The 25,898-nt window shown below is 34.6% G+C and overlaps 1 protein-coding gene across 1 annotated transcript; it reads right to left on the bottom strand.

Annotated features, from left to right (window-relative positions):
- Positions 1–9,268: 9,268 nt before the first annotated feature.
- LOC139095470 (proprotein convertase subtilisin/kexin type 5-like) lies at positions 9,269–15,585 on the bottom strand. The gene is made up of 6 exons (XM_070646825.1): positions 15,336–15,585; positions 13,042–14,718; positions 10,627–12,537; positions 10,320–10,565; positions 9,505–9,777; positions 9,269–9,441 (listed from the first exon to the last, which is right to left on the bottom strand). The coding sequence occupies exons 1-6, from the start codon at positions 15,583–15,585 to the stop codon at positions 9,269–9,271; spliced, it is 4,530 nt and encodes a 1,509-aa protein (XP_070502926.1).
- Between the last annotated feature and the right edge of the window lie 10,313 nt (positions 15,586–25,898).

Genomic DNA, 25,898 nt, shown 5'->3' with positions numbered 1-25,898 from the left:
GCACAGATACGTTGAATTACATTTTCATCTTAAAAATTAGTCGAATTTTGTTGTCACGGCACCATTCTGAGTAGACAAAGAGCATGTTCTTGAGACTATAATCAATTATTGGATTCAATTATATTGATCAATCAACTTATGCTCATTGTCTCTTAATGCATTAGGGCGTCTATGAGCTTTGCCGTAAAATTGACGATGGAACGATACTATAGCAATTACATTGCACTGTTCGGGTAGGGTGAATGGCAGAAAAACTCAACTTACAAGAGAAAACAAACATTTCGCTTAACAGCCTTAAGTGAAAATCTCTGAAAAACACTAATAAACAGCAAAACTCAGAACAAAAAAAACTTTCTCAAAACTAATGAAAAAGTAATTTTAATTAAAACCATTTCACGTAGACTTAAAAAGCATAACCAAGAGATTTCTAAAGAGATGTCATGGGAATAAATTTGTGGTAATTATTATAAAATTTGTTTGAAAAAAAAATCCGGAACCGCTTAAAAGCATTTAAATAATTCAAAATTGTATAAAAGTCACGTATTCATATTTTGAATCTCACAAGTCTCTAAAAATTCTTTGTTCCTTTCTCATGATTGAAAAACTATAAGAAGAACATCAGCAAAAAGTTTTGAGTGATGTGAAAAACACTTCTTATTTTGCACGTAAGAAGTTTTTATTATAATTTGTTGTTAAAGTGTCATAAGAAAAATTGAGGATTTTGAGCTTTAAGTTCTTCTAAGATCTTATCAATGATGATGCTGAATGAAGCAACAAATAGTAAATTAAAAGCTTCTGCTATCTGATATCTTAGCCTGAATAGCACACGTTGGTTGATTGATCCAAAATCCTACATCAAATCGACGTGACCCCCCGGTCGGAATGATTCTGACTTGGTAATTGATTCGCTTTAAATCTGGCAAAATGTCAGAGTCACTTCTAGTCTCAGATTTTTGAACGATTAACCTACTTGTACTATAGGAATATATTACCTTAATAGGGAACAGTCGGCAAGGGTCGTTCAGATCGGAAAGAGGTAATTACTCATGTTACTCAGCATTCTTCCATAGATGCTCTGTGATGGCATCATGGTCCAATGTGAGCATGTTCATTGTCTGTCCGGGCCTTATTGATTAGAGATTAGAGGCCTATAGTCTAAGACTAAATTAGAGTTGCACAAATCCTCTCAATTACACTATACCTTAGAAACCAAAGAACGTGCCCTTAAATCCAAAATAAGCTGTGTGTAGCTCTCGCGAGCTCGAAAACATCCTCTTTGCCTAGTAAAAATATTACATTAATACATAATTAATTCAAAATCCATACTATTTAAACTCATATTCCAAATATTTCTAATCTAATTCATACAAAATAAAAATTTACGTGTCATTGGAAGTAACACAACATGACATCAAAATTAAATATTTTTTCAATTTATTAGTTTTTAATCTCTCATCACTGATTAAAAATTTAGTATCGAATTAATTCAAAAATTATGCTGCTGACACTGGCTTAAATAAACATTCAAAATTTGGTTTTAGTTATCAAATTGGAAAATTATGAATAAAATTGTATAATTTTTAGTTCTGTGCTTCATGCAGCAATAATTTTATGTGGTTAAAATAAATTAAATTTTTAATGAAATAATCTAACCAAATGTATGAAAATTTCGTGAAATGTGATATGTCCTGGTCGCACAATATCGTTTTGATGACGCTTAAGCTTAGAAATTTGAGATGAAAAAAATTGTTTTGAATTTATGGAAGATAAATATTTAGTGATATTCTCTCTCTAGACGTCATATCCAACATAAATCATTCACTGTTTTACGGCAATGAAGAAAAAGCTTCAGTCTATAAATATACATTTCTCATACTACAACTACATGGATGGTCGTTCAATTATTACGTTACGTATAAGTGGGTGCTTGAAGCTCGCTTAACTGTCTTGTTACAAATTGTGCCTACAACTCACTCATACTTAAAATTTGAAGGTAAAGTTCTGTACTTCATTTGTGGGTATCAACTTGATTCATGCAATTGGAATAGGTTTGATTATTCGATCTTTATGATCCTTTCGGGAAATCATTACTGTGGTGACATGACAACTGTGATATGGAGTTTTAATGCGCTAAAGTCTTTAAGGTTGTTCAATCTTTCTGACAAGACATCTATGAATTCAATTGAAATAGAGCCTAATCGTCTAGACAAGAGAGACGCTTTTAGGTACTGTAGTGGTATTTTGTTCCACGACAGCATGCTCTCTGCCTGTTCGAGTCATCTCAATTTCAAAAATCCTCAAGTCCCAGACATCATACTTAAACGACCCCGATAGATGCGGAGATGAATAAAAATTTGATAAAAATAAATGTTGCAGATAAAAAATATTTTATTTGAAGAGAAATTTTTTCGTAAAAGCATTAGGATGAAGGCGAAAAAAATTTGTGTATATTTTATGCTATTTGCATAACATTTTTCGAAAGTCAACAAACGTGAAGCTTTCAAGATGCAGCAATTCCCATCAGAGTGAGAAACAACACATTTTTTTCTGTGCTGTTTTTGAAATGTCAATCATATTTTGTGTTCTTGCTAATACACATTCTCATGAGAATAAAATACTCCTGTTAAGGATATATATGATGTGTGTGAACGGTCTATGATAATTCCATCATATTTCATCTACGGCACCAACTGTTTATTTCTGTAGGGTTAAAAAAAAGGCAACAATTTTTTATTTTCTTTTCACCTTAAAAGCAATCGAAAAATTTCTTCTTGAAAAGACATGAATAACAGCATGTTGATGGCTATAACAATTCCATTTACTATTGACATAAAAATGATGGGGATCATAAAACTGTAGAAATTATTGATTATTGAATTTTTTGTTACCTTTAATGCATTAGGTAGTGCTTGGCATTTAAGCATTGACGCAGGAAGTTCTTCTCTTTAAAATGAAAGAAGATTGGTTCAATTAGAATATTTCCCTTTAATAAGCTTTAATGAGCTTAAATTAGTGATTTAATCCCGAACGACACATATTACAAAAACAAGTGACAGCCACTTACAAAGCAAGTTTAGTTCTTTTTGCCAAATTTGATTGTTTTCTCTAAATTTGGTTGTTTTCGACAAATTCGATTGTTTTCACCAAATGTGGTTGATTTCACTCATTTTGGTTGTTTTTGTTAAATTAAGTTTGTTTTCGACAAATTTGATAGTTTTTGATAATTTTGTTGCTTTTGCCAAATTTGGTTGTTTTCACTAAATTTGGTAATTTTTGTCAAATCTGGTTGTTTTCGCTAGTTTTGATTGTTTTCTCAAAATTTGAATGTTTTCACCAAACTTGATTGTCTTCTTACAATCTGATTGTTTTTGTCAAATTTTGTTGTTTTCACTGAATTTGGATGTTTTCGTCAATTTTGAATGTTTTCTCTAAATTTGTTGTTTTCATCAATTTTGAATGTTTTCTCTAAATTTGGTTGTGTTCGCCAATTTTGAATGTTTTCCCTAAATTTGATTGTTTTCGTCGATTTTGAATGTTTTCTCTAATTATTTTTGGTTTTTACCAAAATTGTTTGTTTTCGTCAAATTTGGTTATTTTTGCAAATTGATTACCACTTGCTTCTACGTTAACTACCGCTTAATTTACTTTGTAGCCATGATGGCATCACTTCAATATGTGTCAATCGGTGATTCTCACTTAAATTAATTAATTCCCTATTAAAATAATAATAATTTCTAATTAAAAACTTCAAAGAAAGACTTCAAGACTTTTAAGAACTGCATATTCTAATGCTCATCACTATAAAAATGACAAATTACCCTTTCAAGTTTTGAGCTTCATTACGTTGGTGCAACGTTGGCGTGGAAATTTCCTTCAATTCATTTTACTGCAAATTATGTCACGAGTCGCAAATTGTGACTCTATTGCACTAGACCACTACATTATTGCACTAAATTGAAACTAATAACATGCATCAATCTCTACACAAAACCATATAATCATCAAGTCAAAACCAACACATCAAGTTCAAGGTAAATTCATACAACAAAGTTTCTGGATGCTATTTCATAACATCAAGTTACAAAAAAAAAGAGAGCAAAACTTCAAATGCTTTCCATCATCATAAAAGTCTTTGTGTAAAGTTTTTCTTTCCGTAATAATACATGTCATAACAAAAAACATTCTCAAAAAAAGGTTTTTTTCATTTTGTGCTTCATGTATGACATTAAATGCCACTCGTCATTCAAATTTGATTTTCCAACCGGTTACATTGATTGAATGTTTTATTTACACAAATATATTCTCTTCATATGTTAATTTATTTCTGAATATATCTTGAGATATCTTTCAATAATGGTAAAATTGGGTTTTAAGGAAGGTAGGTAGAAGTAGTTCAATGATACGAAAGGGGTTGCTTGATGAGAAGCATTCTTGATGTGCAAATGAAATGAATAACATGGGATTATTGTAACTGATATTAAAATTGTATATTGTTGCTTGAGTGCTTGCTTGAGTATTAAATAATATGAAGACAGGTTGATGCTGCTTCTTTATTGATTTAATTTCTTGAGATGTTGAATAAAATTAAATTGGAAAATTTCTTGATTGGGGATGTGTGGAGGTATTGTGGATGGGAAATGTTGATTCCAACAAGTAAATTTGTATGATGGAACTATGATAGACATTTAGATATAATTGAGTGTCCAAAAATGCAATAGTCCTTTAGAATTTATGTATTCGAGCGTCAGATGTGTAGATAGAGGAATTATGGACTTCGAAGTTGTTGGAATTGGATTCCTATAATAGTATTTCAATGATGTATCATTGGGAGTGCAGTAGTAAAGGAAATACATTAAGTGTATGATTTTTCTGATGATTTGTATAGGACAATTCGCAATACAGTCGAGTAACCCTCGAAAGCTCAGAAGTATGAACAGTATGCAACTGGAAATCATAGGGAGTGGGTTTAAGTTAACTTGAAATCCGATATTCATTTCTGTAAGGTCAACAGAACTCGATGAAGCTTCCAAATGGAGTCTAGTTTATTTCAAAGATGTGAATAGACTGGCTAAGACTAGTGTAGGTTACCATTTAGTTCTGATTTTCATGCAAATTCGGATTTCGTCAGTTCCACTCTGATCCCAAACGGATGTTGTTCGACATTCTGATCTTCAGGGTTATATGTGCATCCATATTTCAATCTTCTTGCTCAAACTCAAGTTATGAACAAAAATATTGATATTTCTAATCTTTAAATCAGTGGGGAGCAACCTTTGCGCTGCGACACATTATTGTGCTGCCAAAAATGTTTAGAAATGCCAAAAACCGTGTGTGGTTTCGATAGTGGCTCACCAAGGTGTACCACAAAAAAGAAAAGGTTTCTCACAACTGCTTTAAATTTTCAAGGTTCTTATCAACATAAATAACTGCAACATTCATTAACTCTTCAATAACTACTTCCAGTTTTCCTTAATTTACCAAAATAAATATTTGCATATTTACATGTTTTCAAATGCTTTCCAAAAAAGTTTAATTAAGCACTTCATTTTGAATGGAAACTCATACAAAAAATGAATGCAAAAAAAAAAAAATTCTCAGGCATTTCAAACAAACTTATTATTTACACACATGAATGTGAAAATTAAAGTATCTTCATTATGCGAGTTCATTTCACATCTCAAGAGCGTGCTGTATTTACATTCCAGAAACATGAAAAGTGAAAAAAAATTCCTAAATATATTTAAAATAAAAAAGACACTAAAACCCGCGAGAAAACACACAAGAGGGAATTCGACATGTTTACATAGGCTTACAAAATTGATTCTCGTATATTTACATCATTTATTATTTACATATCATGTGTATGTTGGAATATTCAGGTACATTAGCGAGACAAATTGAATTTTTTGGGTTAAAAATCTAATTTTTGGATGAAAAAGTAAAGCTTTTTTATGTGTTTTAAAAGAACAACATTTTAAGGATGTAAATTAAATTCATGTAATAATATTTGGTGATGTCTTTTTGATCTATTTTAAAGAGTTTATCATTTAACCTATAAGGTAGATGGCGTAGAAATGGTGAAAATGTAGTTAATCTTGCGGATTTTCATTGAATTCAGGTCAATATCAGAATCATGCCGGCCAGGAGCTATTCAATGCCGTGTGCCTTCCTGGGTTGCTATTGAGGTCTATTAAGGGCTGCCAAGGCTTTGATCAAAGCAACACAGTGGATAAAGACTTGAAAACCAGCTTTACTAGGCAAATAGACTGCTATTAAATGCTGCATCCATATTTCTGTACCATGAAAGCATACTCTTTGCCTGTTAGGGCAGAGCTTGATGTCAACTCACATGTTGTATGGAGTTGAGTCGACTTGAGTCTTGAGTCGACCTTTCCATCCAAAATCTGAAGTCTCAAATCTATTCGATTCCTTACAAAATCCAAATCAATTTCCAGCTCTCCTCGAATCTATTTAAAACTCATTTACTTGAAGTGATTCTTGTGAACATAATATTAATAACCAAAATGTTCCTTAAATGTATTACATTAATGTTGCTAAGGTACATCACTACATACAAATGATAATAATTCAACAAATCTAATTTTCATATTTCATTGTGGTAAACTGTGCGTTAAATTATAACAATTTCCACAACTTATGTTATAAAAGCCATAATTAATCATATACCATACATTATGAGAATATCAAGATATGCTAAAATACAACAACAACTATGAACGTATGGATAGTAAAATTGTATTTTAGAACAATGCAATTGCAACATGAATGTTAATATTAATTTACTTGGAAAAAAAAATTATATATTATTAAGCATACATAAAGCAATTTGGTAATAATAGAAATTTGCGTTAAAATTTCAAGTATTACAAAATGGATTTGATTAAACATTGACCTCAAATAGCCGAGTACGCGCGGGTCTATACATGTTGCATTCTCGATAAGGCAGCTTTTTTTTTAACTTATTTTCGAAAAGGTAACTTAATATTGCATTTTGTTCTTGTATTATGACTACCTTGACTTGAACTCAACTGGATCGTATTCTTAACAATTAATTCCTTTGTTGGTCGTACAGATCGTCCTGATCGTACTCTCAGGCATTCCTTAAGATTGGATCTGTTGATGACTTCCCTCTGACAATTAACGATACCAAATGCAATGCTGTCTCTATCAACAGCTTCCCTCTATGAGTTCTTGGTGCTTCCTTGTCAATTCTTTGCGCTCTTTTACGTGATGGGCAATTTCTTTTGTGCCATGACGCACCTGAGATGCCCATTACTGACATATCGTAAAGCAAATAAATATAAAGCTTAATATTTAATAAAAATCCCGATAGACAAATGAAAAAGGCTCACAAACTTATAAAGTTCTGTGGTGGAACAACTTAGAGTGCTGATAAAGCAAAAGATGAAACATAAGCAAAATCATGACATAGACGTACGTCAATTTCCCTTTTGCATCATTGACTATGATGAAAGGAAAATCTGTAAAGTAATAAAACGTGTGAAAAAGGAAAATGTATTCAAATGGAATAATTAAATTACATGTTTACGATCCTAGAATCTCATCTCCTAAATATACTCAATGTCATAAGTATCTACACGTGACATTTATCCGAAAATAATAATAATACGCTTGAGTATCAGCTCGACACTTCCGCAAAAGTATTTTTTATCAGCAAATGTATTTTTTATATTTTTGACAATAACAGGTAAAATGTCATCAAAAAAGTAAGTCACAACAGAATATCACATAAAGATTATGGTTTAATGAGGACAAAAATGTGATACGTGATGTGACTGAGCAACTACAACAAAAAAATTTGTTATTGCGTTACTATGGCAATGACGAGAATTTCCAAAATAATAATCAGCATATTATTTCATCCTTACTCATTTAATATAGTCATGTTAATGTTATGGGATAACCCAAAAGTATCTAAATCATGTCATGTGCATAGATTATTATTTTTGTCTGTTTAAACACAAGCTTAAAGAAATTTTTTGACCTTATAAAAGAGCATAATGGCGATTATGAGAATATGTGAGGATGGTTTGTTGTGGATTTTGAGGTTGGATAAGGTTTGAGTCATGTTTGGGTATGGTTTTGGGATTTTTAATGAAAATATTGGATTGTCTACGTTGTCGCGTACTACAAATTAGAAGCTAAGATTCAAATTGAGGCTATAAGGAGTTCTAGTGGACTACAATATTCCCTATGACTTCCTAATTGCTTCCAAATGAATTATTGTGTCTAAGGAATCATATTGAACATTTTAAGGGTTCTCGGTGTCAAACCAGGTCTTCTGGGTGTTGTAAGTCCCAAGAAACAAGAATTCTTGGTCTCGGCAAGTCCAAAGCCTCAAGACTTGTCGAGATCGAGACTTCAAGATACCCTAGATCATTTGAGTAATTTTTATTCTTTCTAAAATTTAATTTGTGCTTTTATATATCTTACATGCTTCCAAAAAACAACTGTAACTAATTAAAATTAATAAGCTATTCCCGAGCAGCACAACATACATGCATAGTTAGCGATTCACCTTCCCAAACAGGCAAAGAGCATGCACGGTACCTAAAAGCAATCTTGGCTTGCAAGAATTTCGCTAGAAGGCAAAGATTATGCTCTCAAGAGGAGAGTATGCTAAGATCATGCTCGCGAGTATGATTTACTTGTATATTTATGTACAGCAAGCTCTTGTAAGCATGCTCTTTGTCTGTTATGATGATGTCTGATGTCAAATCAACAAAATGACATAGAGGTCCTCTAGTGGCACTGAAAAGGCAATGAACCTTGAATTTTTGACCCATTTTGATGACAAATATTGAATTATACAGGATTCGGCATGAATTTGCATCATTTTAGATGCACAAACTTGAAGTTTCCGTCAATAACTTACAGTTCTAAGGTTGCAGATCTGCAGTTGGAATATTGTTATAGTTCGGGGAGAGACACAAGCTTGCTTTACTGCCCTTGGTTGGAATTTACCAACAGAATCAGATGGAAAGGATTTTGTGGCAGCCTAGGCTCTAAGTCGGAGTATGGTTCCGGTAAGTAAGTAAGTAAGAACTGTAGTTTCGCACAAACCCTAGAAATATCCCAAATCATGTCGCTCGGGATTTATTCAACGCTTTATAATATCCTAAAGTTATAAAAACTACAACGAAATTTAATTTAAATATAAGCATGTTTTATTTCCATAAAATAAAATTACACGCTCAACCACATCAACAAGTTCATTATTCTTGTTTTATTTTACCATGATAAATGCCAAAATCGATATAACAAGCAAAACAATAGAAGCAGATATATTGTTGGCAAAACTAGAGTTACAACCATCTGTTATTTTATCTGATGGACAGCTTTCACAGTGTCCATACGAGCAAGTATCCGTACTGAAATCTGCCAAGCATCCTCGTACAACTGCCAGAAAAAAAGTTTGTTGTTGTTAGAAAATTATGGATTTTTTCCAGCACGTGGACTTACCTCTGCCGTCCGAATATGTTATTTTTACGCAATTTTCAGGACTCTTATAGCTTTTGCATGGAAGTGTTTCATTCAAATTTGTCTGCTCTTTACCACAATTCTCATCTTTGGCACTGTCACAATAGTAACAATTTAATCTCTTAATAGGAATTAATTTGTTATTTGATCCTTGACCAGATGATATTAGACATTCCGATGAAATTGAGTTATTTCGACAATTATTGATATCCGTTGATGTAAGTGATCCTTTACACCCCCTCTGAGTGCTACCATCTAATTAACAACAGAAATATTATCGTGAAATTGATATCCATCCGCAAATAAACTGACTATATCAATTACAGCATGACATTTTTCAGGGTAATAAGCATTAATAATTAACAATTTACCACTTTAATGGATAGTTGTAGATTTTTGAATTTAATGATTAATTTGGGAATGGATAATGATGAGGTCAGGTGTAGGCAGAGGGGTAGGCAGAAGGCATTTGAAGCTGGTTTTGGGATTTATGTCTTAAATGTCTCAGAAAATTAAAGAATTGTGTCCAAATATGGATGAATGATCCAGGGGCAAATTCAAGAGGTGAGGGTCTTGGCAGGGTAGTTTGACCATCATGGCCAATCCCCTCGGATCCTCTTGGATCCCAATATTCCCCTAGATACGCCTCTAGACATAATAAAAGGAAGTCATCTGTAATGAAACCCAATCGCCAATTAATACCACAGCTAATAACAATCTACCCAGCCTCTCTCTGCCTCCTACCTCTCCCTGTCTCTCCAGTGACCCAAAAAAAGAAAGTCAATAGATAATCATACCTGATATTTTAGCATAGCACTCTCCATCACTTGGCAACAAGCATCGCTCTGCTGATAATTCGTGTGGTTTTTGTGCACATTGTGGATTAATATCAGATTTACATACAATGCAACTTTCATCAGGCCTAACATTATTCGTGTTACAATTGCTAGTGGAACAAGTCAAACATGTGTTATTATTTGCAGAACATACAGTTTGGTCTGTCGTGGATTGATCAGCATAGCAGCCTTTCTTATAAACTTGGTCTAAAAATGAGAAAAACACAATTAATGCTGATTACTGCAACAATGTTAATATTGTCCTTACATCCATTAAATATCGTTACACATGCCTCATTTGCTCTGTGCCTTATACAAGACATTTTTGTTGGATGAATACAGTCCGTAGAGTTGTTGCATGTTAGACATTCCATTCTGTTATTTGGATAGTTAATGACATTACATTTATCAAAATCAGCACATGATACACAGTTTGTAGCATCAGTACATGTTGAATTATTTAAGTCTTCTAAACATCCACGGTACAAGTCACCGTTCATGAGTCTCGTGTAACAGCCTCTGTTACAATATTTAGTAGGCACAGCTTTTGGATTCAATACACAGTCCTTATTCGATATTGAGTCACAAACAGCGCACATTTTAGAACTGACAGATGTTATATTATTGCAGCCAGCAGTTCCACATTCAATACAATTTTTATAATTTTGACTACAATAAAGATTATTGTTTAAGGAAGAAGAACATCCACGTTCTATAACTTGATTATCAGCATTAAAAACTGACACACATTTCTCCTGTTGACCATGATTTGGACAGTAATTGATATTGTCATCTGATACTATTTGACAATTGTTTGAATCATGACATATGTGACATGATAGACGATTAGTAACTGGATACATAATTCCATTACAGAAATCATCTTGGCATGAAATACATTGGTATCGACTATCTTCATCGGTGCCACATGTACGATTTGAGTATGATGCATAGCAACCACGCACATTTTCGCCATAACTATTTAATCCAACATAGCAATTTGCTATGCAATCGATAACATCAGACGGATGTCTTGGTACGAAACAGTCACTTCCGCTACACTTATAGCACTTGAAACCTCTTCTCGATTGATCTGTATTACAGTTACTTCCTGATGTACATTTTGTACATGCTATATTTGTAAAATCATCACAAACATCTTGAGTACCAATTGCAGCATCACTATAGCAACCACGATAAATGACATCTTGTCTGTCAGCAAATATTGTGATGCAACCTTGTTTCTGCTGACTAAATAATGAACAACGTTTTGTAACTGTTGATGTTTTGCACTCATCACCAATGCAATGTCTACATGATATGAGATTTACAGGATATACAATGTTATTGCATAATGAACCATCACATGTTGTGCAATTTGTACAAACGGGATTGTTGCTTGGTAAATCAGATATGCAGCCTTTTTCTATGTAGTTCCAGTTATTTTCTGCAGGTATTAATCTTGAATAGCACTGATTTGTTGTGCATGCTTTAGTATTTGGCGATGAGTTGATAGACGTGCAGGTTGGATCCGTCATTGAGTTACATGATACACAGAAGTGCTTTTCATCTCTTGAATTTTGTAGATTACAACGATTTGTATTGCATTTTAGGCAGTTAGTGCTGTTTTGATTGCACATGGCAGAGCTTTCGACGGTCGAGAGGCAACCTCGTTCAGTGATTTTATCGTCTGCATTAAATATCGATACGCATCGTTCATTTGGACTCAATTGTTCACAATATTTTTCATCAATTGAAATTTCATCACATGCTGTTCCATAGCAATTCATACAAATAAGACGATTCTCAAGTGGATAGACGATTGCATTGCAAAAATCTTTATCACAAATTAAACACGTTTTTGATGCTTCCGTGTCAACATTGACTGAGCAGCTACTGATATTTTGATAGCTTGATGCACAACCTTTATGAGTTAAACCATTGATATCAACACCTACATAACATCCACCTGTTTGACAATCGACAACATTTGCCGGATATCCGGATGATAGACAGTCAAGTCCTACACATTGTATGCATTTAGTTCCGCGCCTTTCTCTCGCTGTATTACAATTGTTTCCGTTACATTTTGTGCATGAAATGTCATTGGAATCGTCGCATAAAGTTTGAGTTTCTTTGCTGACGTCGCTGTGACATCCTTTAAAGACGACTTTTGAGTCTAGATGGAGGAAAGAAATGATAAGTTTATTAGATGTGAATGGGGAAGTAATGACTGAGACTTTTAAGGGATGTTCATAAATGACGTCCAAGGTTTGTTTCAGGATCCAGCAGGATCCAGGTCACTTCCATATCTACAAAACAAGATCCAGTAGGATCCAGATCTCTTCCAGACTTACAAAACAAGATCCAGTAGGATCCAGATCACTTCCAGACCCTAAAAGCAAGATCCAGTAAGATCCAGATGACTTCCAGACCAACAAAACAAGATCCAGTAAGATCCAGATCACTTCCCGACCCACAAAGCAAGATCCAGTAAGATCCAGGTCACTTCCCGACCCACAAAGCATGATCCAGTAAGATCCAAATCACTTCCCAACCCATAAAACGAGATCCAGTAAACTTAAAGGTTAGTTACAGATGAGCAGGGGAAGTAAAGTCACACAATGGGCATCAAAGAAGAATTAAAGCTTGATAAATCCACTTCCACCTGGACATCACTTACAATCAACCCAATTTACATTACCTTCATTAAATATCGTCAGGCAAGCAGTGTCATTTGCAATGTAAGTCAAGCATGGTTCCTTCATCATATCTAAATCACTAACGTCACAATCACTTCCAATACATTTAAAGCACGTAAGTCGATTTGATGGAAAATTGACTGAATTACATCGTTCGCCTTCACACTCGACATAACTGCCGATCGAATCACTACATCCTCTCTCAATAATTTCATTATCATTAACTGCAAATCGACTATAGCATTTGCCTTTGCATCCAATTACTGAAGATGATTTTGGATTTGTCACGCAATCGCTATCAAATTTTGAATTACATGAGACACAATAGTTCGTTTGATCGGGTGACGTTTGTACATTGCAATTATCAAATTGACATTGAATGCAATAAGCTTGATTATTTGTACAATATTGTGCACTTGAGAGTGTCGATAAACATCCTCGTTCGGTTGTTTGATTTAATGAGTTGAAAACAGTAACACAAGTTTCGTGAGTGCCGAAAACTTCACAATATTTCGATGAATCAATATTTAAGCAATCACCGCCACTACAGCTCAAGCATGATAGTCTATTATGTTCTGGATAGACGATACCATTGCAAAGATCATCATTGCACTTCATGCAACTCGAAGTACTATTACCGCATAATGAAGTGGCATCGAGATTATTAGCACAACCTCTCACAGTCTCTCCATTTTCATTAACACCGATGAAGCACTCTGATAAGCAATCGACAATATCGCCGATTGTGGGATGAAAACAATCAATTCCCATACATTGGAAGCACTTGTTACCGCGACGTTTAATGACTGTATTGCATAATGAGCCTGAACATTTTGTACATTCAATATTATTAGGATCATCACAAATTACTTGAGTTTCATACGGTACATCGTCATAGCAGTCTCTGTAAATGACTTGATTGTTTGTTCCAAAAAATGTTATACATCCCTCATTATTAATATAGTTTGTGCAGATTTTATCCTTAAGCGGGCCATTTGAACACGAATCGCCAACACAAAATTTACATGACATTCTATCTTCCGGAAATATAGCATTATTGCAATTAGTTCCAGTACATGATTTGCAGATGCTGTTATTGCATTCTGTTATGTCTGCTAAGCATCCTCGTTCAAGATATTGATCGTATCCAGAATTTGTTGGACTAGACACTAATGCCGTCCTTGTAAAACATTCATTTGATGTGCATCGCTTGACAGTCTCAAAATTATCACCAATACAGGCTGGTTCGTCAATTGAATTACATCCAATACACGAGAATTTTTGAGTCTTTGAAGTATCGTTATTGCAGTTGTCAGTTGAACACATTAAGCAATTGGTGCTATTACTTGTACATTCATTTAGCGAATCTACATCACTTATGCATCCACGCGTCTCAACAGCATCAACATCAGGAGAATAAATTGTTACACATTTCTCATCCGGATGATATCTCGTACAATATACCACGTCGTCATTCGATGGCTGACAAAACTCATCGAGGCATGTATGACATTGAAGTCTTCCTTTTATTGGATAAAGAATTGCATTGCAATAATCGTTGTCACATGTGAAACATTGATTAATTGAATTTTCATCTTTTGAACAGCCTTTTGTGTCACCATAGTCACTTGCACAGCCTCTTGTGATAAGGCCGTTTTCTATGTGATAGGAAAAAAATGCAAATAAATTCATTAGATAATTGATCGATGGGGAAATTGGAATGATTCAGTAAGGGGTGAATGTAGTTGAGTGTGCGGAGGACGTAAGAGTGCTTAAAGTAGTTAACCCGAACAGCACAAGTCGATTGAAGGTCGAAAATTCAGTTACAGGCCGGTGTGCCTTTAAGTAAGTGCCGAATTCAGTTAAAATTCGAATCCAAGACCGAGTAATACCAGCCTGTTACCGGATTTCGGATTTATTGACCGACTTGTGCTATTTGAGGAGCAGACATAAGATATTGAAGGTTAAGATCTGCTTAAGAAGTTCTCTTAGTGCGATAATGTGTCACGTATGGAATTAACTAGTGATCAATAAGGCATACGACGTTGAAATGTCCCAGAATCTGCGCCAGGCCAACATAACTCTGACCTTTGGCAAGATTCAATGAAATCAGGCTTCAGGCCAGAGTTAAGTCAGCCTGTGGCCAGATTTTCAGCCATTTAAACGTCATGTGCTTTCCAGGAAATATCACTTGACAATCACACTTATAACTTAATAAATCATCACATATCATTCCACAAAACTAAATTCCCCAATTAAGGCTTCATCAATTTACCGTCTATTCCAATATAGCATGATGATTCACATTCAACTTCAGCAGCTTCATTTTCTGCCACATCTAAACACTCAGCACCATAACACAAATAGCATATTCTATTTGAAATTCGAACAGCACTAGCTACAATAACTTGATTTGTATCATTTAAGCAATTAACAGAGTTTAAGGCATCACAAGTTTCTCCATTTGTATCAGCATAAAGGCTAATTGATACTAGGACTATCACTAAATATTCCACATTCTTCATTATTGCACTTCTGTCATAATCTATGTCACTTGTCAAATACTCAGAATAACTACTGAGCCTGCTGTACATAATTTCATCACCTTTTATTGAAAATCTTTTCCTATAAAAATATTGGCACTTGACTTTATTGAATATAAAAATATTTACACATGATAACTCCCACTGTAATAAATCTGATGATTGATATTGTGTTGCTTCTCACAAGTAAATCATTCGGTTGTAAAAAAATGAATTGACATATACTTTGAAGCTTATTTTATGATACATCAAATCACACTTAAAAGTTATAAATACAGATTTAGGTGTTTGGTGCACGCCCTTGCTACTAGCTTAGAATATCAACATTTTTGTTTATTTATTCTGCATTGTTGTAGCCCGAGAAGCACAACTTAACAGGCAGAGAGGCCACTTTTAGGTACCGTAGTGGTCTTTCTGCAACATGAAAGCATGCACTTTGACTGTTAGGGACCAATGAAGTAGGCTCTGTCACGGAGCTTTTAAGGTTCCGCTACTGAGCTTCTAAGGACCGAAATGGAGCTTATTAGGCTCTCCTAAACGAATCATTAGCTATTCAGATCATTAAGATCCAGAGCCGCACCAGGGTGTTTTTACGGCTAATTATTGTTTAACAATTGAGGGTTCTTCAGACCACTGAACTCAGTAGACCAACAGTTAATAGTGGAATCAAAACCACTTCTTTGATGACGTTATTATCAGTTGATTGTCTTTATACTACAAAGAGAGACTGTGAGCCGCATTTGCATTGCCTATAATACGAAAAAACAGGTGAAAATGTTTCTCCTGCCGAGTCTCGAACCCATGACCGCTTGGTCGGTGACACAATAATTAGGTAACAAAGTACGAAATCATTCCACCAATGGGACACTTTGACTCACTTCATTGACTCCGCTAAACCTCTTATATCAACAACAAATGAAGGCTGCCTCCGTTTGGTGTCCATATGATGATTATTTCCTATTGATCCACTGTGAATTGTAGGGCGTAAATAAAGCGGCTGAACAGGTTTATGTTCCTGTCTAAAACGGCTGCTTCTGCTAGTTTCTTGTGTTGTTGCTCTACCTCTTTCATTAAGATTGCCTACAGTACGTCCTTACGACTGTCATGGCTCCGTGGCCTTGTGAATCTATCGCTACATGACTCCATGGCTTCGTGACTCCATGGATCCGTGGCTCCATTGCTCTGTGGCTCCATAGCTCCGTCTTCTTATCTTGTATCTCTCGGTACATAAGATTGTTTGGTTAACTTTATTGCATTTTCTCTGCATGAATATCTACAAGTTAATTTTAGATGAGTTCTGAATTTCCGACTAAAAGAGCATCAACAAAAGCTCATAAAATAAGATAAAAGCTGAAGCTTTTTCTTTTCCAAAAAATTTATATTCATCCATTGAGATGCATTAAATTATTTATCTACTCGTAAAATTTGTCTGGTTTTCCTTAAAACCACAAGTTTTATAACCAAAATTTATTTGGTTTTAGAATTTTTTTTTGATAAAAATTTTATTCAAGCCACAACAACTGGTTCTATATAGTTTCTATTATATGTGCTATTAGGAAAGTTAAAAAGTAAGTTATCATTTTGAAATTCGAATTGAAACCACATGAATGACTTCCTTTTGTTTCGGTTCCTTTTATAGTTTCTTGTAAATTATGAGAGAGATAAAGAAAGTTCAAGGAGGATGCAATTTAATGGATATCTGCATCATGATTGTACGTGATCGAGCGGAATATCATAATAGGATAGTATGCATTCTTACTGGATATCCTGGCAGAAGGATGCAAGTGTTTCAATGGACTCTTAAATTGCCGTTATTAAAGCTTTAAATATTTACTTATTTTTTGATTGGATTGGGACTGAGACGGGGACTGTGACTGAGACGGGGACTGAGAATGAGACGGGGACCGAGACGAAGACTGAGACTGAGGCTGAGACGGGGACTGAGACTAAGGCGGGGACTGGGACTGAGACCAAAACGGGGACTGGGACTGATACGGGTACTGAGACTGAGACGGGGACTGAGACTGAGATTGAGACGGGGACTGCGACTGAGACGAAGACTGAGACTGAGGCAGAGACGGGGACTGAGACTAAGGCGGTTACTGGGACTGAGACCAAAACGGGGACTGAGACTGAGACGGGGACTGAGAATGAGACGAAGACTGAGACTATGACGGGGACTGAGACTGAGACGGGGACTGAGACTGAGACGGGGACTGGGACTGAGACGGGGGACTGAGACTAAGGTGGGGACTAGGACTGAGACTGAAACGGGGACTAAGACTGGGACTGAGACGGGAACTGAGGCTGAGACGTAGACTGAGACCGAGATCGAGATGGGCATTGAGACCGAGACGGGGACTGAAACTGAGACGAGAACTCATACTGAGACTGGGACTGAGACTAAGATGGAAACTGAGACTGAGACGGGTACCGAGAACGATACAAATCACTGATGCTGGAAATTGTTGATCTTAGTCTCGAGAATCATTAATTGCAATCATATCTGACAGTATCTCTAAAGTGTCTAGCCTTTTTTACTGATTGGACCATAGAACGCATAAGCATAAGAACTCTGCTTAACAACGTTATGAAGCACCATGTGCCGTCCGTTGATATGGGTTCAATTTACATCAGATATTATTTGTCAATGCCAATGTCAACATTGTCGATGTATTAACAAGTCTGCACAGTATGTTCCACATTGATTGCTTTGTCTGGATGCTGAAAAGCTTCAAAATTTAAATCTTCAACTTTAACTCCCAAAACTCTTTTAAAATCCCAAATCAGCAAAAGCATTCAATGATTTATTCCATAAATCCATTTCCTTGATTCGTCACTTAATTTTAAGGATGCTCATTTTTATCCATTCTAAATTTTTTTGTGCCAAGGAAAAATGCCACATTTGCTAAACAAAATGATATGCAATGTAAACTGACAGGTTTTACTGACGGCATACATATATTACCCAAAAATTAGGTGACATAGATATGTAGACACATCATGATGGCATGAAAAGAGTAGAATCGATAAGGGTTAAGTAATGAAATTCAAGTCATTTGAAAGTCTTCATTTTACATGCTGGTTTAACATGTCAGGATTTAAATGAGAAAATTACCAAGATTGTATTAATCTGAATAAGAAGAAGTGCCATTTTTGGAATATTTATAGCCACAGTAAGCATGAGATCATTCACCTTAAATAGCACCCAATTTACTAAGTGCGTGACAAACTGGAAGCAATACATTACATGTTACTGTCACTTTACATTTACTCGAATATCAGCTTTTGTACTCTGTATTTTTAGACTAATAATCACATTTACCATGCTAATCTAGAAGCAAATTAGATCTAGAACTTAATTATTGCTTAATTTTCTCATAGTGCATTGCAGGGTTTGGTATATGTAGACTCGATTTTGGACAATATTCTGAACTGTACAATGCTCCGGATCATTAAGGATTTGAGGAACAACACGACGACATGGCAATGCTCCCCTCTATCCTCTCTCTTGTCTCTCTTTTGTCTCTCTTGTCTCTCATGTCTCTCATGTCTCTCTTGTCTCTCTTGTCTCTCTTGTCTCTCTTGTCTCTCTTGTCTCTCTTGTCTCTCTTGTCTCTCTTGTCTCTCTTGTCTCTCTTGTGTCCTTTTTCTTTCTTGTCTCTTTTGTCTCTCTTGTCTCTCTTGTGTCCTTTTTCTCTCTTGTCTCTTTTGTCTCTCTTGTCTCTCTTGTCTCTCTTGTCTCTCTTGTCTCTCTTGTCTCTCTTATCTCTCTTGTCTCTCTTGTCTCTCTTGTCTCTCTTGTCTTTCTTGTCTCTCTTGTCTCTCTCCAACCCCTAAATTTAAACCTCTAGTCCTTGATGTCCACTTCCTTTTTTCATAAAATTGAAATTTACACCCCTTAAAATTTAACTACATTGTTCTATGCCAACACTTTAATGCACGACTCACATCACCAGCAATACGCAAAAAAACACAGAATTTTCCATTTCATGTCACATCATATTTTCATATCTAGACGGGAAAAATTTTTGTTTTATCATGATCATATTTTAAATTTAATGGATCAAAAGTAATATCTATTTATTCACACACTTCTTACCATGCATTATGCTTATTCGCATGCAAAAAGCATTGTTCGGGTTAATTTAGATAGTGATAAAAAAAAGTATTTTTAAACGAACAAAAAAGCTGTGCTGAAGATGAAGTATCTCAGATGAGCATCATAAACCGTAAAGTGGAAAGTTTTTTTTTTTTCAAACAGTATGAAGCATGTAGGAAAGGGTGTTAAATGTAAAATATTCATATTTTGATATGCTATTCATCTCACTTATGTCTTATATATCTATGATAACAGCACAGATGGGATGATGTTGAGTGTATAGACACGTATGGGAATGTGCGTATGGAATTTACGTTTGAATAATAAGAAAATTTGAATTTTCATTGAAATAAAGGATTCAATTTTAAGTTTTAACTATTTTTAAAAATTTAAATTTGTTAACGGTTTTCTCAAATTTGAAATTTTTAACGTTTTTTTCAAATTTAAAATTTTAAAGAATTTTTAAAATTTTTAACGATATTCTCAAATTTTAAAGTTTTAACGGGTTTTAAAATTTAAAATTTTTAACGGTTTTCACAAATTCAAATTTTTAGCGGTTTTTTCAAACTTTTGACGATTTTCTTAAATTGAATCTTACGTCATCAGGTCCAATATTCAACCAAAAACCATAAATATCCATGAATATGCGAAGTAGAAAACACAATAAAACTTTAAGGCACAAAAAAAAAGGAAAAGTAGCCTTAAAATTTTTGATTTGTATGCTAATCAAATCAGACGGTCGAAAAATGACTTCTTTTTCTTCATCACCGACATCCTCCATTTCAGATACACAAAATAATATGATAAAGTAATTACGTTTATGAATATTTAATGTAGACCTCAATTTGTATACTTTTTTTTGTTGTAAGGATTCTATTAATAGGATATAAACGTCAGAGAGACTTTTTTTTTGTGGCTTTGAATGTTTTGGTTCCAGCAATGTGCGTATATACAGCCACAATAGACAATCTTCTTGATTTTCGTTTTGCATAACTTGATGGAATTTTATTTGCTAAATTCTGTGCCTAGTTTTCATTATCATCATTGTAATTCAAGTAAAAACAGAAATTCTGAATTTATCTATGCATCAGTGGTGTGCAACATGTGTGTCGCGGCACACCAATGTCATGGAAATGCCCAAAAAAGCAAACAAAAAATTCAAAAATAAAAAATACGTTACAAAATTAACGGGTTTTCAATTTTTGAAAGGGAGCTCCCTCGATGCCCCCACCGTCCCTGCCGAGTGCAGCCCCAATCGACTCAAACCACCAATCTGCACCCCGAAATGCCAAGATTCCTCACAACTGCCAAACAGACTTAAAGCACATCATTGAAAGATCTGGATTATTGTAGGCTGTATTTTATGTTCCATTTCACTCTGAGTCGATGATCCATAAAATCCATTTCCGCTCAATTCGAAACAAAAGAAATAAAAAAATAAGAGAATTGAATGTTGCTGCTTGAATTTTTGAAAGCCGATTTTCACTTATCAATTTGAAAAAATTATTTTTGCAATTCATTGGAGTAAACGACTTTAAGTGGATCTTTGCAAGGCAATTTCATTTTTGCTGAAAATTCAAGTGTGAGCAATTGTTTAACAATTATGGAATTTTTTGGAAAAAATTGAAATTTTGAATTGTTTGTTCTTAGATAAAGTTTTTCCATGTAAACCCGAACAGCACAAATCGTCTAATCGATCATAAATCCGGCTTCAAACTGGCTTGACTCTGACTTGGTACCGGATTCGATTAACATTCGGCATCATGTCAGAGTCACGTCGGAAAGTGTAAAGTGGCTGCCATTTGACCAAATATCCATCCAAATCACCCCACTAGTTACGTCAGAGTAATGCAAGATTTTGGATCAATTTTCCAATTTATGGTATTCTGGAGAGAGATTAAGTAAATTTCAATCAGTCAAATAGGTCTAGAACGAATTTATACAGATGGCCACAGTAAGTTAGCAGCAGATACTTTTGTTAAGTTTTTATAGATTTCCAATGATTAATGAATAAAATTATTAATAAAAATATATTAAGATAAGAATGAGTGTAAGCTGCTGATGAGAACACAACTCGGGCGGCAAATTGTGACCGTCACAGTGTTGACAGGGCCATTCTGCGTTTTACGATGTAGCTATAGAGCGATGCCTGAGCAATTGGAAAGAATATAGCAGACAAGTCGAAATTATAATTAGAATCTAGCGTGACAGTTGCTTCTAAGTAACTAGCAAGATGATTGCTGTATTCTTGCTCTAGAAATGGAGACACACTGAAAAAAATATTCATTCTTCCATACCAAACTTAATTATGCATGTGAAAAGTACCAAATTCAATCCGAACAGCACATTGTGTTTGCTAGGGTACTGCTTAGCAGCCATGTTAACCATAGGATGCGAAGTTACCCTGACGATACAGTGTCGGCTGATTCTAACCCATTTCTACAGCAAAAATGCAGTTCACCACATTGTGGATTCGCCGCTCGGATAATTAATTTAAATCTCCACAAAACTTACTTGATCATTTAGTTCCTTGCTAATTGCTAAGTTTGTCATGAAACAAAAACTTTTCCTTTCTCAGCAAAGCTCTGCAAAAAAAAATAAGCAAAAAACTTTTGATTTCCTTAGGCAGGTAGCCAACCATTAAATGCAATCCACACAGATTACACGCAAAAATGATTTTCATGGTGAAAATGTGGCACAAAAAAAAGGGTTTTTTCACATTCAGCAAATGCACCGAGCTGTAAATTAAGCGATAAAAAGTGTTAAGGAACAATTGAGTAAAAATTACGGATTTTCTTCTTCATATTTAACATAAATTTATTTAAGACCTTTAGTGTTGATTTTTTTCACATAACATAAATTGAAAATAATAATTGTGCTGCATGCTGCATGCTGTAAACGATAGAAAAATATCAGCTCCTTTTTTACATTATTTTATGCTAGAGTAATTCCTTTACATACTCAAAAATATAAAAATTTCATTTCATTTACTTAAAAACAATATGTTAAAAAAATTTTACAGCTATAAAAATTCATTCGGTTCTTTCATCATCACCTAGACGTCGTTAGAAAAAAAGGGGAAAAAAAGATTTTTTTCATTTTGTTCTGTGAACAAAATTTCATGCTTGGCGCAACATAAAGATTGCATTAATTTGAGTTATGTTTTAAATGTTCATTTATACTCATATGAAATACGTTAATTTTCATTTTGATTCTTCGTTCGTATTTGGGGATGGTTGTAAAGTGATGTGTACGTTTTTAAATTAAATCAGTTATATCCACCTAATTTAGTGATTTTTAGTCTAATTTAAGTTTTGGAATAGAAAATTTTGACTGACATTGTTTCTTCCTTAACAGACAATGAACATGCATACATGGAACATGATCAGGTTGAACCGAAATCTCATAATGAGCTGTCATTGTCTATTAAAGAAGAATATGAGCTATTCAACCCGAGTTCCAGTGTCACTAACTGACTATATTCAGGCAGAAATGGTCCCTATTTAGATATTAGCTTCCCTGAAACTAGTTATGTCATATTGTTGTCCACTCGGAGTATCATTGGATTAAAGGATGAATTTGAGATTAGGAATGATGTAATTTGCACGATTTGATACTGAGTCATGCATCTTAGTCGAATTTGTGAAAGTTCATATGAATTTGATGACATTTTGACAATTTAGTTTACCAAGTTACACGTTTTGCCATCAACACGGTGACATAGCTATATAGATCGTGTGTGATCCATTGCCTCCCAGATGGCATCTGACCCTGAATCAATCGCTTTTAACTAGTATTGTTATTTGCTACCAAAAAATACCTAAGCAATTTTCTAAGAATCAGATCAATGAACAATACATCAGCTAAATACAAGTTAATGACTAGTTCTAACGTCCGTTCGGTTAAAATGCTAAAAAGGACCTAAGGTTGTCGAATTCTTTTGAGTACCCTAACAGTCATCCTCCTGAGCACACTAATTTAGGTGAGTATTCTCATTGTATTTTAGGATATAAACTCAACATTAACAATTTCAAAGCTACACAATATGAAAATGAGCCCCACTTTCATACAACATTCTTCCTCATTCTATAAATAAAATCATTTATAACAAAAAGTGTACAACACAAAACGGCACAAAAACTGAGCTTTTACAAAGCACAGAAAAGAACATTTTTCATTAAATTTTTGTTCAACATTTTTAATAACAATTTTTTTTTGTGTAATATGCTTTATGGAACAAAACTAATTTTGAAACTAATTACATATATATCTGGATGTATGTTAGGAAGACAGTCATGTTCGTTTGATGTTCGTTTTTCAATTAAGAAAACCGAGAAATTCTGGGAAAAATCTTTTGCTTTTGAGCATTTTTGTCTGGATAGTTGAAGTTATGGAGTGGGATATTGAGTGATTTTGTGGAGGTTGATGATGGTTTTCAGCCTGGATTGGACGGTGAGGGGTAAAATCCCCGAAAAATATTATTCCCACAGCCCAGCGGGATAAAAACCCCGAAAACCGCAAATTTTTATATATTCCCTGCGGGATAATATTCCCACTTAGAAATGTACGTGGGATTATTATCCTGCCGGGAAAATATTAATCCCACATATATTTTCAAGTGGGATTTTTATCTTCCAGGAAGATAATATTTCCACTTACATTTCCAAGTGGGAATATTATCCTCGTGGACCACGATTAAAATCCTGGTTTAACTTAAATCCGGGAATTAAAAGAGTCCTTGTGTATAAAAATTCCACTTGTATTTTCAAGTGGGGTTTTTATCCTCAAAGATTTTCACGAAGATAAAAATTTCGCTTAGTAATTAGACAATTTATGATTGTTTAAGTAATAAAAAATCCCTAGAATTGTCATTGATATTTTCTAGAAATCTTAGTCGCTAAAGTCGGTGGCTAAATGTTCGCTTATTTTAGCGAATATTGTAGTATTGTAGAAGGTTTAATTCCAGATTTAGTTCGTGGAAGTGACTTGGACTCTACGCGGAAGAATTGTGTCAACAATACTATTTTATGGATAGGTAAGACAAGAAGGAAGTCAGAAAGGATTGAGGGGAACACTTGGCTGGAAAAGCGCAAGCTGCTGCTGACTGTGGTAATATTAGCGGCCATTGTAATACTATTAAAGAGCTTGGTAGACATTCAATAAGAAAACAGGCGCCAATAAAATCAAAAGAGGGAAAAGTCTTGTTCACTTTTGATGAGCAGACTGCTAGGTGGAGAGACCACTTTGAGGAAGGAACAAAGAAATGGAACAGTTGTTGAAACAATCGACAGTCCCCAAGCTTTTCCAATTAAGACGAAATCAGCAAGCATGAAAGAAATAGTTGAGGCAGTCAAGAAATTGAAAATGGTAGCAGATGGCGATTCTATTCCTTCTGAAATCCTTAAAGTGGATGCAAATGCCACGGGAAAGATGCTCAAGCCATTTTTTGATGAGATTTGGTTCCTAGAGCAGTGCATAGAGGATTGGAAAGACAGTCAGCAGAAGCTTGCGCTTTTCCAGCCAAGTGTTCCCCTCAATCCTTTCTGACTTCCTTCTTGTCTTACCTATCCATCAAATAGTATTGTTGACATAATTCTTCCGCGTAGAGTCTTAGTCTCTTCCTCGACCATAAACACAAGATCCAGGAGAGTCCAAGTCACTTCCATGAACTAAATCTGGAATTAAACCTTCTACAATACTACAATATTCGCTAAAATAAGCGAACATTTAGCCACCGACTTTAGCGACTAAGATTTCTAGAAAATATCAATGACAATTCTAGGGATTTTTTATTACTTAAACAATCATAAATTGTCTAATTACTAAGCGAAATTTTTATCTTCGTGAAAATCTTTGAGGATAAAAACCCCACTTGAAAATACAAGTGGAATTTTTATCCACAAGGACTCTTTTAATTCCCGGATTTAAGTTAAACCAGGATTTTAATCGTGGTCCACGAGGATAATATTCCCACTTGGAAATGTAAGTGGAAATATTATCTTCCTGAAAGATAAAAATCCCACTTGAAAATATATGTGGGATTAATATTTTCCCGGCAGGATAATAATCCCACGTACATTTCTAAGTGGGAATATTATCCCGCAGGGAACATATAAAAATTTGCGGTTTTCGGGGTTTTTATCCCGCTGGGCTGTGGGAATAATATTTTTCGGGGATTTTACCCCTCACCGGA

This window comes from Chironomus tepperi, unplaced genomic scaffold (assembly GCF_022539635.2).
Source record: "Chironomus tepperi strain 1889 unplaced genomic scaffold, CSIRO-AGI_Ctep_v1 contig_364, whole genome shotgun sequence".
In the NCBI taxonomy this organism is placed as follows: Eukaryota; Metazoa; Arthropoda; class Insecta; order Diptera; family Chironomidae; genus Chironomus; species Chironomus tepperi.
The sequence above is the reverse complement of the archived record's forward strand: the minus strand, read 5'-3'. Positions and strand labels throughout refer to the sequence as shown.